General features: G+C 36.1%; 1 protein-coding gene across 1 annotated transcript in view; it reads left to right on the top strand.

The window, feature by feature from the left end:
• Positions 1-1,780: 1,780 nt before the first annotated feature.
• Positions 1,781-17,354, top strand: part of fax (failed axon connections) — a 51,730-nt gene continuing 36,156 nt past the window's right edge. The window contains exon 1 of the mRNA XM_034983861.2: positions 1,781-2,243. Coding sequence (XP_034839752.1) covers positions 1,947-2,243 — 297 coding nt within the window. The 5' untranslated portion in view covers positions 1,781-1,946. The remainder of the gene's footprint in view (positions 2,244-17,354) is intronic.

The following is a 17,354-nucleotide window of genomic DNA, read 5'->3' on the forward strand; positions in this document are numbered from 1 at the left end:
TGAGAATAGTGCAACGGGTGGGATTTGAACCGGCGACCTTTCGGTTTTCAGTCCGCTCCTTTAACCGTTGAGCTATCGAGGCTCTAAATTACTTCGTCTTCGGCTTGGGTTATGAAATTTACGCCTCTACTGTAGTTTTTAACATATTGCGCTTGCAACTTTTTCAATACTTTTACTTGTATTATAACAGTAAACTGACTGATTTTACTATAATGGCAGTTGTGAGATGTGTTTGCCATTATAATTATTATAACAATCTTTATTGTACGAATTTCTTGTATTTTGATCTACGATAGCTATTAAATAAATGTATTTTATTGAACTTTATTCGCTTTTTATTTCTTACTGAGATCAGGTTTATTTTTTGTAATATTTTCAGTAGATATCATTTTTGGAACTGTGTGCAGACAGACGAACTGTACTGCGTGTTGTGGTGATACAACACTTAGGCTTAATGAACAACACTCAATGAACAACTTACTGAACTATTATTGAACAAACCGGAGGCCTATCGCCGTAGTTTGATAGTAACAGTGTGACAATCGCAACTATCTCTGATTGGCTGAAATGCATTCTTGCAGCAAAAACACTAAAATTGAGCCAATCATTTAAGTGAACAATTTTATTGAGATTGTAATTAGTGTTATTATTCTCCGTAATTAGTAACCAACTGAAACACCGCGGAGCGTCAGAGCATTATACGATAGACGATAATAATAATATTGACGAAGAAGATTGATGTGCACGTCTTCGTATAACTCTAATCGTTAAGTGAATCTAGCACTGTTGGTTCGGAATGCCCATAAAGGACAATGAAATGAAATGAAATGAAATGAAAATCTTTTTTTTTTATTCGTATAAACTTTTACAAGTGCTTACGAATAGTCGGATGCATCTACCACTGGTTCGGAATGCCTTTCCTTTTTCAATCTGTTGGGACCTACCTTATTATGATTTCAATGATTGGGAGGCTTTGGTATGTATTTTTTATTTGTCTACCTATTCGACAAAACAACATGAAGATCAAATAGAAACATCTTGTAATATGATTAATCTACAGGAAATTCGCGGACAGAATATATTCTGCTGCATGAACAGTAGAAATGCGCGCGCGATTTCCGCCAGATCATCAAGAACCTACCTGGCCAAAAAGACCCTATCACCTTTGTCACGCAGACCGCAGTAGGGTAAGCTTATAAGGGCTAGAACCCAGAGCCGTACAATCAGTTTAAAAGAAGGGTAACATCAGCTCCCACTGTAAATAATTATAGACCTAATAATTACGCGAAAATAAGTCTGTTACATTTTCACTGCTTGCTCCTTTGAACAGACAAAGAATACTTACTAGTAATTCCGGAAGATGAATTTCCATGGGAATTTAAAATCTAAAGCCACACGGACAAAATCGCGAGCATCAGTTAGGAGTCCACTAATTATGTATTTATATATTTAACAGAGCAAATTAAAAAAAAATTAAAAGCTCGAATTTTGAATATTCCCGCCAGTCGCCACAGATTTCATCCCCACCCCCCTTCCCCGCGGCTAGAATTATAGTTATTAGTTACTGTCAAATAGATAGGTATTTTATAATAGGTTTTACGTTCTTGTACAAATATTTTGGTTAATCTTACAATGTAAATTTAATTCTAAGCTTCTCTTATTAGAGACGATCAATAACACGATGCATAAGCATACCATCAGCAATCTCGGAAATTAGCTCGGAAAGAACCGCCATTTTGTACGACGCAGTATGCGTTGCTCGGCAACCAGCGGCAACCAGTTTGCATTGCAGTTGGCTATCGGTGGTGCGCCCTCGCGGTAGTCAGTAATATTTTTAAACGCACTCTGTGTAAGCGGCGGTGTATAAAACAAAACCGTACCAAACTTGAACCGTTTGTGTGTGAATAATAGAAATTTGAAAGACTTTTGTTAATTACTCGTACACAATGGCTACCGAGGTGATAAATAACGTGCCGGAGGCAGAGAAGGAGCAAAAAGACGACCCTCCAGCGGATAACGGGCAAACAAAAGAAGAAACGCCGGCCACCGAAGAAAAGGCTGAAGAAAAGATAGAAGAGAAAAAGGTTGAGCCGGCTCCACCGAAGCCGAATGTCCACAAAATTAACTTCGAGCAAGATGTCGTATATTTGTACCAGTTCCCACGGACTCCTTTGTTGCCGTCGACTTCCCCGTACTGCTTGAAAGTTGAAACATGGCTGCGCCTTGCTGGCATCAAATACGAGGTAAGTGCTTCTTTTTTGACATCAATTCATTTCACTAACAATCTAAATAAGTGTATTAATTTTAATCACTTTGTTTGCTTGCGTATTTATCGATCGTTTTATGTTTGCAAAAGTTTTCAACTTTTTATAAGTTGCTTCGAAATGTCGGCATTTCAAACCGAAAGAAATTCAATTGAATTATTATTATTGAAAACGTTACTAAAATATATGTATGACTGTTTTTGAGTTACATTCTTTCATGGAACGAGTATTTATTGCATTTTATCACTTATTACTATGAAAGTTGGGGATAACGCCGCTGCTGCGAATTAGCCCTTGCGAATGTAACTTATGGGGTAATAATAGAAGATTTTCGATAAGGTAACTCGTAATCGCGTACCCATCAGGAAATAATAGCTATCCTAGGATGGATTATGATAAAAATTATTTGTAGTACACTTTTTTAGGTTTCTTCATAGTTCATAGGTACTTTTTTACTTTTTAGTGAGTAAGTTACTCTATCCCATTGCGGCCGAGCGTGGGTGACGTGCGGGTGTGCAGGGCGTACCCCCCCACCTCATACTCTGTTTGCCATGTCGACCTGTCAGGTCGAATAATACATGATTATTATTATGTTGTTAGTATTTAAATTTTAATTCTATTAGTTTACTTAACTATTCAATAAAAAAAACAAACAATATTATTCAGTAGGCTTAATTTCATGCTGAATGGAAACAATTGCATCACATGAATATTCAATATCAAACATGAATAACTAGCTAATAAATTATTCAAATAACTTTTCATTGTTGTACACCTTTATATTGTAACTAGCTTCTACTCGCGACTTTATCCACGTAGATTACAGATAGGCAAAGCTCATACAAATGTAAACAATTACATATATAAAAGGAAAAAATTACTGACTGACTGACTGATCTATCAATGCACAGCTCAAACTACTGGACGGACAGAGCTGAAATTGGGCATGGAGATAGCTATTATGATGTAGGCATTCGCTAAGAAAGGATTATTGTTTTTGTTTTTGAAATTCAACCCCTAAGGGGGTAAAATAGGGGTTTGAAATTTGTGTAGTCCACGCGGATTAAGTCACGAGCATAAGCTAGTTACATATATAAAAAAAATGAAGACAAAATTGTATCTTTGTGTCTGTGACACATACGCGTAGCGATACAGACTATACATAGGCATACATATTATAATTGTCCACACCTCTACACACCTATTGAGACCTACGAGCGAACTTCCACAAGCCCCCTAGGGTTGGGTTTTAGGGCACTGTTAGAATTTCTCAAAATTCTTTTTAGGGTGGATCAACATATAAATATATAAAAGGAAAAGGTGACTGACTGACTAACTGATCTATCTCCATGCACGATTGTCGAAAAATCCATCATCACGAATCTAAGATCCGATCACTGTGGACAAATGATATCTGTCCCCAGTGATAAACAAGACACAACAAAGCTAATAAAATATAGGCCAGTTACCATTAAAAAGGTAAAACAGTTCAAACAAAAGGTTTTAACTGCTTTACCTAAACTTGAGTTTACACAGGGTGGTCCGGATGAACACTATAATGTTTTTTTTGACCTAATAAACTCTCAATTTAATTCTACTTTTAAAATTGTAGAGAAAAAGCTGTCTAAAAATCTTAAATTTAGTGACTGAGCTACTGTTGGCATTTATAAAAGCAGAAATAAGTTGTTCGACTTGTATGCAGAAAAACAATATAATTACACTCCCTCATTTGTCGAATATGTCAGAAATTATTCTAAATTATTCAGAAAGGTTTGCATACAAGCAAAGTCACTTTTCATAAAACAAAAAGTTATTAACTCTGATAATAAAATAAAAGCAGCTTGGGATGTCATCTCGGATGAAATTGGGAAACAAAAAGTGGACAGCAATAAATTGGAGCTTAAAATTAATAACCGTGTTATTGACTCCAACATTGAAATTGCAAATACATTTGAGAATTTTTTCCGGAATATTCCAGTCACCACTACTAGTTCCCTTAGTTCCTCGCCAACAGAAGCCTATGATCTACTCAGGGCCAATGTTGCTGAGTGCGGTGTCTTGTTTAGGTTTGAATACGTTACTCCACATGACATTATTAAAGTGTTCAAATCTTTACAAAGCAAAAAAACAGGAGATCTATGGGGGTTATCAGTAAAAATAATCAGCAATATTATCGATATTATTGCGCCATATCTAGCCATAATTTTTAATGAATCTGTGGATTCAGGATCCTTTCCAGACCTCATGAAATGTAGTAAATTGATACCTCTTTTTAAATCTGGTTGCAGAAGTGACCCAAATAATTACAGGCCAATTTCAATTTTGCCAACACTGAGCAAGATATTTGAGAAAATCATGCTCAACCAACTGCTTCGGCATTTTAATCTAAATAAGCTACTCCATTCTGAGCAGTATGGTTTCACTAAAGGTCGATCAACAACCGACGCGGCCGCAATGCTGTTAAAGCATATATTCAGTGCATGGGAAGGCTCACAGAATGCCATTGGTATTTTTTGTGACTTATCCAAGGCATTTGATTGCGTTGAGCACGAGACTCTCCTGGTTAAATTGAGCCACTACGGAATCAAAGACACTGCGCTTGGTCTCATTGCGTCTTATCTTGGTAATCGTATTCAAACAGTGTGTGTTAACGATGTAAAGTCATCCGGATCAGCCTCACTAATGGGTGTTCCTCAAGGCTCTATTCTAGGTCCTTTCATGTTCTTGGTATACATAAACGATTTACCATATTTTGTCCAAAATACTTGCGATATTGTACTATTTGCTGATGATACGTCTTTGATTTTTAAAGTTGATAGAAATAAAGACAATTTTGACGATGTAAGTAGTGCCATATCTCAGGTAACTCACTGGTTTACCGTAAATAATTTACTTTTAAATGCAAATAAAACTAAGTGTGTTGAATTCGCACTGCCCAATACCAAGAACACAAGTAACATTAATTTAATGATAAATAACGATACATTGAAAATAGAAGAGACTACAACATTTTTGGGGATAACCTTAGATGCGAAGCTTCAATGGGGCACCCATATATCAACTCTTGCTAGCAAATTAAGCTCTGCCGCTTACGCTGTTAGAAAGATTCGGCAGTTAACTGACGTGGAAACCGCAAAGATAGTATATTTTGCTTACTTCCATAGTATTATGTCTTATGGAATCTTAATATGGGGTAAAGCGGCAGATATTGGGAGAATTTTTGTATTACAAAAAAGGGCAATACGCGCAATTTATAACTTAAGACCACGCGATTCCTTCGAGAGAAATTTAAGGAAATAGATATCCTTACTGTAGCCTCTCAATATATTTATAATAACATAATTTTTGTAAGACAAAATATTCTTAGTTACAAGAAAATTGGTGATCTACACAATAGGCTAACTAGAAACAGAAACAAACTTGCAGCTCCTGCCTTCCGCCTCAGGAAAGTCCAAAAGTCATTTGTGGGTATGGGTATTACCTTTTATAATAAAATCCCGCAAACTATTTTGGACTTACCTTTGCACAAGTTTAAAAAATCTATTAAAATATGCTCCTGAAAAAAGCATATTACACAATTGAAGATTATCTAAATGATAAAAGAGCGTGGATTTGACCTGCAGCTCGTTCCAGCAACGCACAAGACTGCAAATACTATTTTATACATGGCATAATCTTGTACCTATATCAAATATTTGAAAAGAGCAACCGCCGAGTTTCTTGCTGGTTCTTCTCGGCAGGAAAGGCATTCCGAACCAGTAGTAGATGCATCCGACTATTCGTAAGCACTTGTAAAAGTTTATACGAATAAAAAGATTTTCATTTCATTTCATTTCATTTTCATTTCATTTCATTTCAACACACAGCTCAAACTACTGGACGGATCAGGCTGAAATTTGGCATGCAGGCTATACCTAATGGCGTAGCCATCCCATAAGAAAAGATTTTTGAAAATTCAACCCCTATGGGAGTGAAATTTGTGTAGTCCACGCGGATGAAGTCGCGAGCATAAGCTAGTTAAGTATATTATCTCTGAAAGAACCTAAAATCTCCATGCACAATAATTACTTATTTCAAGTTTCTAAGTCTACTGATTTGCGCTGTATGTTGCCTGTCAGTTAGTCATCATCATCACCAACCCCTAACCTCACCTCACTACTGAGCACAAGTATCTCTTCAGAATGAGAATTGTTTAGGCTATAGTTTAGTGTCCTGCTGACTCTGGTAGTAGATAGATACCCATACAACCTACCTAAGCACTTGTAATTTGTGAAAATCACCTTAAAATACATTAACTTACTTAGTCATTTTAAACGGTGGCTAAATAGAAATATATTCAATAGCATAGTAGGGACAGAACTAAGAAGCACTTATATATGTAGTACATATATATAGTAAGCAAGTATTTATATTATATAGTACACTTTTTGAATATCTTATATCAGTTAAATCACAAAAAAATAAAAATAGAATAAATCAGTATACAAATCCAAAGTACCGATAGGTTTGCTTCTGTTAGCATACACAGTTTTGCGGCGCGTACTTACTGAAAAAAGTTGTGCTGTGTTGCAAGTTGCAAAGCAATCTGGCGCAAATCATGACATTGTAAAGTTTATTTGAATAAAAAGTCTCTATTTCTATTATATTTATGTACTTTTCCAGCGGTTTTGGCCGTTAGGCTGCAGGTTCTGGTTAACCTGAGTTACCTGAGAAACGAAACACTTTGCACTTAAATTATCTATATTCTATCCGCGGAAAGAAGTTATATATAGCGCTCTCTCTGTTACGTTTTCCCATACAATCATAGAGGCAAAATTAATGGCCGTTAACCATTTTGATATTTAATTTCTTAAACGCACATAACTCCGAAAAGTTAGAGGTGCGTGCCCAGGATCGAACCCCCGACCTCCGACTAGAAGGCGGACGCCCTAACCACTAGGCTATCACAGGCTCGCTTCAACGGTGAAGGAAAACATCGTGAGGAAACCTGCATGCCTTAGCAATCCGCACATGGCCGGCGTGGTAGACTATGGCCAAAACCCTTCTCACTCTGAGAGGAGATCCGTACTCTGTAGTGAGCCGGCGATGGGTTGATCTTGATGATAATGAACCATTTTGAGTCACCAACCAATCACAAACGACACTAACTTCTTTCGGCACATAGGGTATAGGCCAGGTAATCTGCAGATTAACTAGTAATCTCATCTGTTACTGGTTCGCGAAATTAGCAGTAACATATCGACAACTACGCATTAACTCGAAGGCTAGTTGTTCTAGTCCATTCAACTACGCCACCAAGGGCTAAACTAGTTATGTATTTTAAACACGCATCGGTGCAAATGAGTTTGATATGGTGCGACCTCAAATATTTGTGCATAATACATACGTGTAGATGTCTTTGTGAACAACAGAACACAGAAATTACACATAGCAATGTTTATTTTGAATAAGAGGATCGTCTAGTAACTAGTTGTATATTTTCATACAAAAAGCGATATAGTTTTTCTCCCCGTAAATGTAGTCCGATTTTCATGATTTTTAGAAACTATGTAATAAATAAAAATAAATAAAATGTTTTTATTTCGACCAACAAGGATCATATTGGTGGTAGTAATTACACGAAACTTAAACCTAATTGTTAGTAATTATTAATATGTGTTAGTAATTACACGAAACTTAAACCTATTTGTTAGTAAAAAATCTATAACTATTTAAATTAGGACAGGATCGATTTGCCAGCACGTGAATCATACAACAGTGATGAAGACGTATGCTCGAACATTTAATTTTAAAGAAGCATTACTCATGTTAAAAGTTATTAGCGTCTAAATATCCATATTTTTACCTAAACACCTAAAAACGTTCTTGAGTATTTTAATTTTTTAATTTAACTAAACTAAAATACCAAAAAAAAAACGTACGAGCCTAGACTAAGGTGTACTGAATCTAATGAAACCAAAATACTTAATTTTGTAAACGTTTGTGGGGAGAGGGGGACGGGACGGGACGGGGCGACGAGTTAAAAACGTTATCATCCGAAACAATAGTTGTAACCAGTGTAAATCACAATAAATATATATATATATATATTTTAATGCAAGTGTTTCTTGAAGCCGCCGCCGTAGGGCAGGTACTTATAGCCATCACGCATTGTGTCATAGCCTTTATACTTTAGAAAGTATGAGTTTACCTATTTATATTAACATTATGCCGTGTGTTATCAGAATTTAAATAATGAGACGTGTCTGACGTGTATAAATACACATATAGGTTATCTCCACTCACTTATTGGTTTCAGACTATCGTTGACCGCAACTCGTTGGGATGTATACGTGACGTTATGCGATTGTACTCTCTTGTTTTCTTGGACTCTTTTGTTTTCGCCTTAGCTTAGAGCCCCTTTACACGTTTCTCCTAGCCGTTCCTCGACGTATGCGCAGCTCATACTACTAGCTTATGCCCGCGACTTCGTCTGCGTGGACTACATAAATTTCAAACCCATGTTTTACCCCTTTAGGGATTGAATTTTCAAAATTCCTTTCTTAGTGGATGTCTACGTCTTAATAGCTATTTGCATGCCTAGTTTCCGCCCGATCCGTCCAGTAGTTTGAGCTGTGCGTTGATGGATCAGTCAGTCAGTCAGCTTACAGCTTTTTATATAAAATATAGACTATCACTTGCTGATTTATTATAAATATTTATACCAGGTTCTTTAAGGTTCAAAATCCCGTGTATTTTGCAAGAAAAACTCATCTCATATGTCCACTTTTACATAAAATGACTCGGTCTAGTTTAACGGTTATGATCAGATCTTAGTGATTTAATGATAATCACCGGGACTCCAAAGATATGGAAGAAAAGTTGTCAATAGTTATTATCAGAATATTCTTTCAGTCTCTATAATTACACTATTAACATCAAAGTGTTCGCGCTAAAAAAAAACATTGCACATTGCTCAAAGCGTGGTTACCAGATGTCTTTGCATTCTCGTAAGCGTCAGAAAAATGAATTCAACCATGGTATATTTAAATCTTTTTATCTTTATCCTTATCTTCAAGACAAGAGTGAATAGGTAACTATAGGCATCTTCTAGGCAAGCGCGCTCCAACCTAGATATACCTCATCATTGCTTTTGATTAGGCATGATTGTCGTCAAGCGCAAACCTATCTTGCAATTAAAAAAAATGATGTTGAACCTTTCCGCAATGCAACGAAATTACATAGCCACTGAGATGCGGCTCAGGTCTGCTGAGCTGAAAACCATTCATTTTATCTCTTGGTGCGTAATTAAAAGTGCAGTGTACGCCCGCCGGAATGGCTTGACAAAGATCTGCGGATCCTGTTACCACGGCCTAATTACTCGCCTCACGAGTCGCTTTATTAAACACGAGGGCTGGTAAATTAAGCGAATGGCCGACTTACTCATGGTTATTGAGCCTTTATTGTAATACGTATATACCGCGTGTTTTAGGGGTCCATACCTCCCTTATAAGATCACTTCGTTGTCTGCCTGTATGTCGTGTATGTCAAGACCCGTCAAGGGAATAAAAACCTATAAGTACTTACACGAAACGGCTTGACTTGATTATATTTATAATGCCCCTAACGGACCCTATTTTAATGGATTTAAGAAAGTTTGCTCCCAACAAGCCGCGCCAATGTGATGAAAACGTACATAGCTATGTCGGGTCACAAATAATCTCATAACAACGACAAAGATATTTAAACGTTATTTCTAGTAATAGACAGGACAACAGTTGGAAGTTATAAAACTAGACAAATGCGTGTCAGAACACGCATAAGGTAGGATTACTTACACTGAAATTCATAATCAAAATAGGGACGATTTAAACGACATGTGTCATTGTTCAACCTTTATACAATACATTAAGGTTGTATGAATATGAATTCCGGTGTTAGTTACGCTCTTAAAAAGCCATCTTACAGTAAATCAAAAAGAAGAAGAAATCACAAACAAAGTCATTTTTTGTTTGATTTTTTTTCCAAAAGTCCAAGTACTTACTATCTTGATTGACCTTAGCAAATTGATATTAGTAGTTTAGAAGTTAGAGCTTGAATAACTCAACTCACGTAAAACTACCCACTTTGGAGCCTCATCTCGAAAAAAATGTTTAAAAAAAAGCTATTAAAAATCTCAATGATTTTAAAGTAGTTAATTGAGAAGGTTCCACACGAAACGGTATGCCATTTGTACTATCAGTTATCATATTCAAGAAGTACCTAACCTGAAAGATTTTTTCCAAAATCTGTATATAAAACTGCGTCAAATGACAACTTTAAAGCTTTAATACTAGTTTGTTTATTTTTTAAACGCTATAGCATAGCTATAGCACACTTACGGATGGGCAGACAAACTATAAGTGATAATTTTTCCGAAGTTTTACTCCGGAAGCCATTTTGAAAGTTTTCTTTCTCGTATTATGTAATAATCGTCAGCTTCATTGATATCGAAACCACCCCTTCAGTTAAGATACTATATATTTAGTTGTTTTTAATAAATCACGTCGGTACATTGCTCTGTTGTTGCGTGAAAAAAGGACAAAAACAAACACATTTTCGTATATTACAATATTCGTAGAGAGTTAAAAACATATTAGCCGCTCTACTACGCTCTACGCTTTAGATATCTTTGTCGGACATACACAGTGCGTGATAGTTTGTATTACTAATGTTGTGGTTTAAGTATCCCATGTGCCGGAGGGGCGAGGGAGGGCTTAGCTTCGGCCATTGCCCTCACTAACCTTGTGCGCGCTATCAACTAATAAAATGAACTGAACAAAACACTTTCGATGATGCGTTGATGCAATGTGTACTTCGACTGTTATAGAAATAAAGGCTTGTGTCCGCGACTTTGTTCACGTAGTTTTAGAGATTATGAAAACGTAGGAATCCTATGTTTTCTCGGGATAAGAATTAATGCTATGTCGTCCAGGATACAAGCTATCTCTATGACAAACTTTTTGTAAAGATCGGTTTCTACGGTAAAATTCATGATTAGTATTACCTTAAAATGGTTCTAACCAAAACTGGCATTATATTTTAACCTTAAGGTGACGCAGGACGCTCGACCGAAATTGGCAGCGCATGTTTGCTTTTCACTTGACATTGTATGAGAAAGTTGAGAGGTACGATGATTTTCACTGAAATCAAGCGCGCGAAAAGGGTTTACGAAAAGTATTTTTGAGAAAAAACTGCTGAATTTATGTTTGCAAAGTAAAGTTATTTCAACTAATGAATAAATAAACAACGTCTAATGATAAATTGTTTTAGAATTTTCATATCCCTAATCTTATTTATTTACGCCAAAAGTTGTCATTAATTTAGTGTTAAAATAGGAATCTTTTGAGCCTCGTAACTTTTAAATCAATATTTTTTTCAATGTTTTATATATCAATAAACCTAGATAATGACGAGATAAATCGATATAATTCTTAGTTTTGTGCGTACAATATCGAATATTGTTGTATTTTCCCTCCTACGTTTGTATGGAGAAAGCACCGAACTGAGCTACCTTAAACACCGTAATCAGTTCAGGTCACTTAATAAGAAGTAGCCGAAGTTAGTACGAGTATTATATGATTGTACATAAGTACCTATTACAGGAAAAAGTTTTTGATTACAAATATTAAGTAAAAAGTTGCGTGGATAAGTAGGTAATAAATAAAAATTCTCAACTGAGTTTGGGCTAGCAACAACATGAAAAAGTCCGATAACCTTAAAGTGCTTTTTAGGTAAAAGTTCATTAATTAAGAAACTCAACTGTCTGCAAACTTTATAAAGAGCTAAGGTCTTACGTACGCTTTAACAACCGTATAATTAATATCTCTATTAAAAAAACTCGATGACTTATCCTTTTGGGCGTGGTTTGTCCATTTGTAGTTTATTTTATTAATAGCTTAACATCGTAAAGCGGTTTGATGTTTAGTCTAATTAATTAGACAAGTTTTCGGTTCGGTTCAACGACCTAGTTTTTTTGTGGACATGTTTTATTAGATCCATTATTTTAATTATTCACACATGTATACTTAATTGGTCACTCCTACATAATGGCATAAATTAATGCTTGTTAGTGTAACTTCATCTTTGGACAACCCTCCCCTAAGTAGCCGTCCTTCTCCCGGTTGTATAATTTTAAATTTGACAATGGTGTCGTGTTAAGGACTATTTAATAAGCAAACATTATTTTACTAATAAACTGAAGGCTCGGCGTTGTCTATTCTTTGAGCTGTTATTAGTTAATCCATACTAGAATATTATAAATGCGTAACTGTGTTTGCAAGCTATTACTTTTTCACGGCCCATCCTATACGATTTTGACAAAATTTTGTACCGATAGTTTGCATCCCGGAGACGAAAATAGGCTACTTTCTATCTCCAAAAAATAAAAAAAGAATCCCAAGACATTTTTAAAAACCTAAGTCCATGTGGACGAAGTATGCAGTCTGCATTAGCTAGTCAGTTACCCATTATTATAAATGCGAATGTGTGTTTGTTGGTTCGCTTGTTGGTTTATTGGTTTGTGCTTTAATCACGTCGCAACGGTGCAACGGATTGACGTGATTTTTTCCGTGGGTATAGATAAAGACCTGGAGCACTTGACATAGGCTACTTTTTATCCCGAAAAATCAAAGAGTTCCCTCGGGGTTTTTAAAAATCTAATTTCACGCGGACGAAGTCGCGGGCATCATATATTCATAAAGGTTATTTAAATCAATCAGCCGTTAATGCGTTCACTGGTGGACATTAGCTTTCCCGAGAGAGCGCTACCACCACACACGGTCACCCGCCTTCCACATCGATCGACCTTCGATCGTCAGTCCAGCACGGCGCGTCGGAGGTCGTCCCACACTGCTAGGTTGTTTGCTAACGAATAAACAGTCGAACAGATGGGTTATTGATCATCTACATACGATTCGTTGAAGCCATTGAATTATCGGTTGGTTGTTGGTACCTGAGGAAGTCGTCAATATCTAATGAAGACGACCGCAAATTCAAGTATATTACGCGACAAGTCGAGATGGCAATCATGGTGGGGACGCCCCCTTCACCCGCACATCCCCCGCGCTAACTAGGTGCGGGATAGCGCGGGTGACGTGCGGTTGTGCGGGGTGTCCCCCCGCCTCATACCCCGATCGCCATCTCGCACTCTCGCGTAGCATACGTGTTTACACACTACAAGTATACGTTGCCATCTTTCGTTATCAGTATAAATAACAACATTGTACTTTTATAAAAATTTATAAAAAAAACTCTTATCACTGAATTGCTTAATAAAATTAAATAAAATTTCAGGTTTCTTGAAGCCAGTGTATAAAATTTAGATAAAGGAACTGGTATAAAGCGTAATTACAGGTTACGTGCCAAAATAATTTCACTTTTATCGCTTTATAAAGAAAATTTGCTGTCGATTGGTTTAGGGTATGTTTTGATAAAGCGGACAATACGACGACGATATGGTATTACGAAAATGGAATATATTATTCTGTTCTGTGCATGTTCTGTGTCAATTTATTGATCGGCTATTATTTTTGAACTTGAAAATTTCATTTCACTACGTCTAGAAACTAGACGTATTAAAGTCATACGTAAATTGCCAGATCTACAGATATTTTAAGCTAGCTATTGCCAGATAAATTAAGATTATTGATGCACCAAAAGGGGGAAAGTACATATTACAATATAAACAATCATGTAGGTACGCAACACATACGTAAATCTTTGTCAGATCTTTGTATATATATCCGTATGTACATATCTCACGGCGCCGCTATAATTTGTGTTAATTGTTCAACGCTATAAATAAAGCTTAGCCCATTTTAATTAAGGTCATCGTCATCCAATTTCTTGCACTTAGGTTTACAAAATATCAACTTTACAACTAGGTACATGAAATTAATCTTTTAGTGAGGTTCTTAAGTCACAGAACTATCTATACTATATTTAGCTCCTTTTAGCACTTTAGTAGTAGACTAGCTTATGCTCGCGCTTTCGTCCGCATGGACTACACAAATTTTAAACCCCTATCTTACAATTTTCAAAAATCCTTTCTTAGTGCATGTCTACATCATAATAGCTATCTGCATGCCAAATTTCAGCCCGATCCATCCAGTAGTTTGAGCTGTGCGTTGATAGATCAGTCAGTCAGTCAGTCAGCTTTTCAGATTTTTATGCTCTTCAATAACGCGTGAAATGCGGCCACAATTTGCTCGAGTTTTGCGGGTGAACTATGTACGACAAATATTCACATTTTAGTTTAGCCAGTCCTTGTGGTGGACATCAAAATTTACATCAGGACGAGGAACGCCTCGAAACACGAATGCGATACTACCAACCCATTTGCAGTGGAACTGGGCTTTTCACATTTTTTGTTTTGCACAAAATCAATCAAAGAAGAAACTGTTGCCAGATTATGATAGGGTAGATCTGGTCGCAACAGTATTATTAAAACGTACCATTTAGATTGGTTAATAAAAACGTTTGAACGCTGTCGCAGTCAATAAAATATTCATTAGTTAATGCGTGTCTGTCTTGCACGCTTGCGCATGTATTATAAAAAATATTCCAAGAATGTATTCGCATCACAAATGCAGGCTGTACACTGGCACAGTCACTGTCCATAATGCTATGCATTCTTGTGCATCTCTATCATAAAATTGTTTTTATTAAAAATAACGAACAAAAACTAAAACTCGATTTCTAATTTTTTAATAAAATATAAAAAGAAATTTTTTCACACTCACCGACTGACTCATCAATGCCCAGCCCAAACCCGTGGACCTATAAAGTTAAAAACGGAAGAATACACAATATCTTTCATTTGACGCCAAAATATCGATTCAACATTGTCTAACGATGTCTTATCGATTGAAAGTTCGTCTTATTGAATTTGTCATTATGTCAATCATAATAACCTGTAATACAAGAAGCGCTAATGAAGCGTACTTTACTATGAAGAAAAGTTATCTCTCGTCTAAAATGTAGCGCATGTGGTAGGTACGTCTAAGAAACTATGTTATGTGGTCAAAGCAATAGCTTGCGGTTGAAGCTTTCCCAGTTGTCTGCGAAATGTCTATGTAAAAGTAAAGTACGTCTAAGCTTGCGACACACTTTCATCTGATACGCATAACTTCTATAGGAAAGCAGTGAGAGCTATTCTGTAGAAACCTACTGTGCGCGATTGTAGAGTAGAGCAGTAGAGACTCCCGCGTATTATCAGATTGCTACTATTCTGCACAATAGGCTAGTTGACACTTTTTTTAAGTAGGTCTTAAATGGTTAATATTTGTCCTATTAGATCAAAAAAATTAACACTATATTTTTTGCGCCCTAAAAACCGTAAAACTTTAATTTAAAAATATATTTTTCTTAGACAGGTGAAAACACTGTCGGCCATGTTTGGCCGATAGATTGTCTGTGCTCTGACGTCATGCATTTGTAAACAACAACATAACCTCCCAAAGTTTAATAAACATGACTTCTATACTAATTTACATGAAAAATATAGTAATTATCGTTATTGTATCATCCGAAAATGTAAAAACGCATCGATAAAGACCACAGGAAAGTTGTGGATTAGAGTGCCCAGTGAAATAAATATACGTAACACGCGAAGACTTGCTTAAACGGATCCTATATCACTAACGACTGCAGCCCAAATTTATTTTTGCAAAGATCACTTTGTTGTAAGTCTTACTTAATAACTTATTTAATTTATAAAGAGAAAACGATAATTTTTTACGTTTACTATGAGTTTTTATAAATATATAAAAACTAGCTTATGCTCGTGACTTCGCCCGCGTGGACTTCATAAATTTCAAACCCCCATTTAACCCACTCAGGGCTGGAATTTCAAAAAATCCTTTCCTAGTGGATACCTTCTCTTTACCTACAAAGAACACACCCACCAAATTTCATGTATCTAGGACCAGCTGTTTAGATGTTTAGGCTGTGCGTTGATATATAAGTTAGTCAGGACTTGAAATTTTATATATATGGATACTACGTTAGCCAATAGGGATGACATTTCTTTGTTTACATATTTAATGACGTCACATCATGGCTGACAGCGTTTTCTGAGTTTCAAATAAAAATAAAAACTGTATTTTTTAAAATTATTAAAATTAAATTTAATAATTGTTATTGATATATTTCGTTGTCTTAAGTAAAATACTATAATAAATAATCATTTATTGGACGAAATTAGATATGAGTCAAGTAGCCTATTATAGTATGCATTACCTGTGTACTTACTACTTACGGGGCTCAATTCAGCTGAACCAATGGCACATCCCATAGTTTATTTGTTTGATTTCAATTAATTTTATTGTAGACGCGCTTACGCAGAAGGAATATTGTATCACCTGGTTCTAGGTCGTTGACGTTTCAACCTTCCGTTGCCGGACATAGGTCACTGACAAATATGTCCACAGGGCACTGTCATAAACCACTTGCGACAGTCTCGTTTGAGATCGTTGGTCTCCGTAGCGTTTGGGTTATTTTGATTCTGGTTCCAGGTATCTCTTTATAAAAGTAACTCGTATGTAAAATGTGTATCCTGTATATTGTATATTTATCAAGTCATTCTTCTTCTTTGACTTAGCGTTGTCCCTAGGTGAGGTCATTTTTCATATATTTTGTCGTCCATTTTGTCCGGCCGAGTAACCGATTTTTTGGGTCTATTGGCTCTCAGGTCTTCGCTCACGGCGTCCAGCCCGCGCTTTCTTGGATATAGCTCCAGGTACGGCGATGTTGTGACTTTGTGGTTTCCGTCTTACATGACCGTACCTACTATCTAATTCTAAGAGGTGCAACTTATTACTGACGATGTATAATAACTGAACAATTTACCACGTCATAATCATAAATTAACGTGTTAGGTGTGTCTTGAAATAACCCACCATTACAATACGCCCTAATTTATTTAATTAGAGTTATTCACGTTACCACAATTTACATATCTGTTAATTTGATATGACAACAATTAACAGAAAAAAAAGATAAATGGAAAAAAATACCTTTCTAGACTCTTTCCAATTCAGAAATACGTTATCTTAAATTCTCTAAACATGT

The sequence above is a fragment of the Maniola hyperantus genome, chromosome Z (assembly GCF_902806685.2).
Source record: "Maniola hyperantus chromosome Z, iAphHyp1.2, whole genome shotgun sequence".
NCBI classification, from domain to species: Eukaryota; Metazoa; Arthropoda; class Insecta; order Lepidoptera; family Nymphalidae; genus Maniola; species Maniola hyperantus.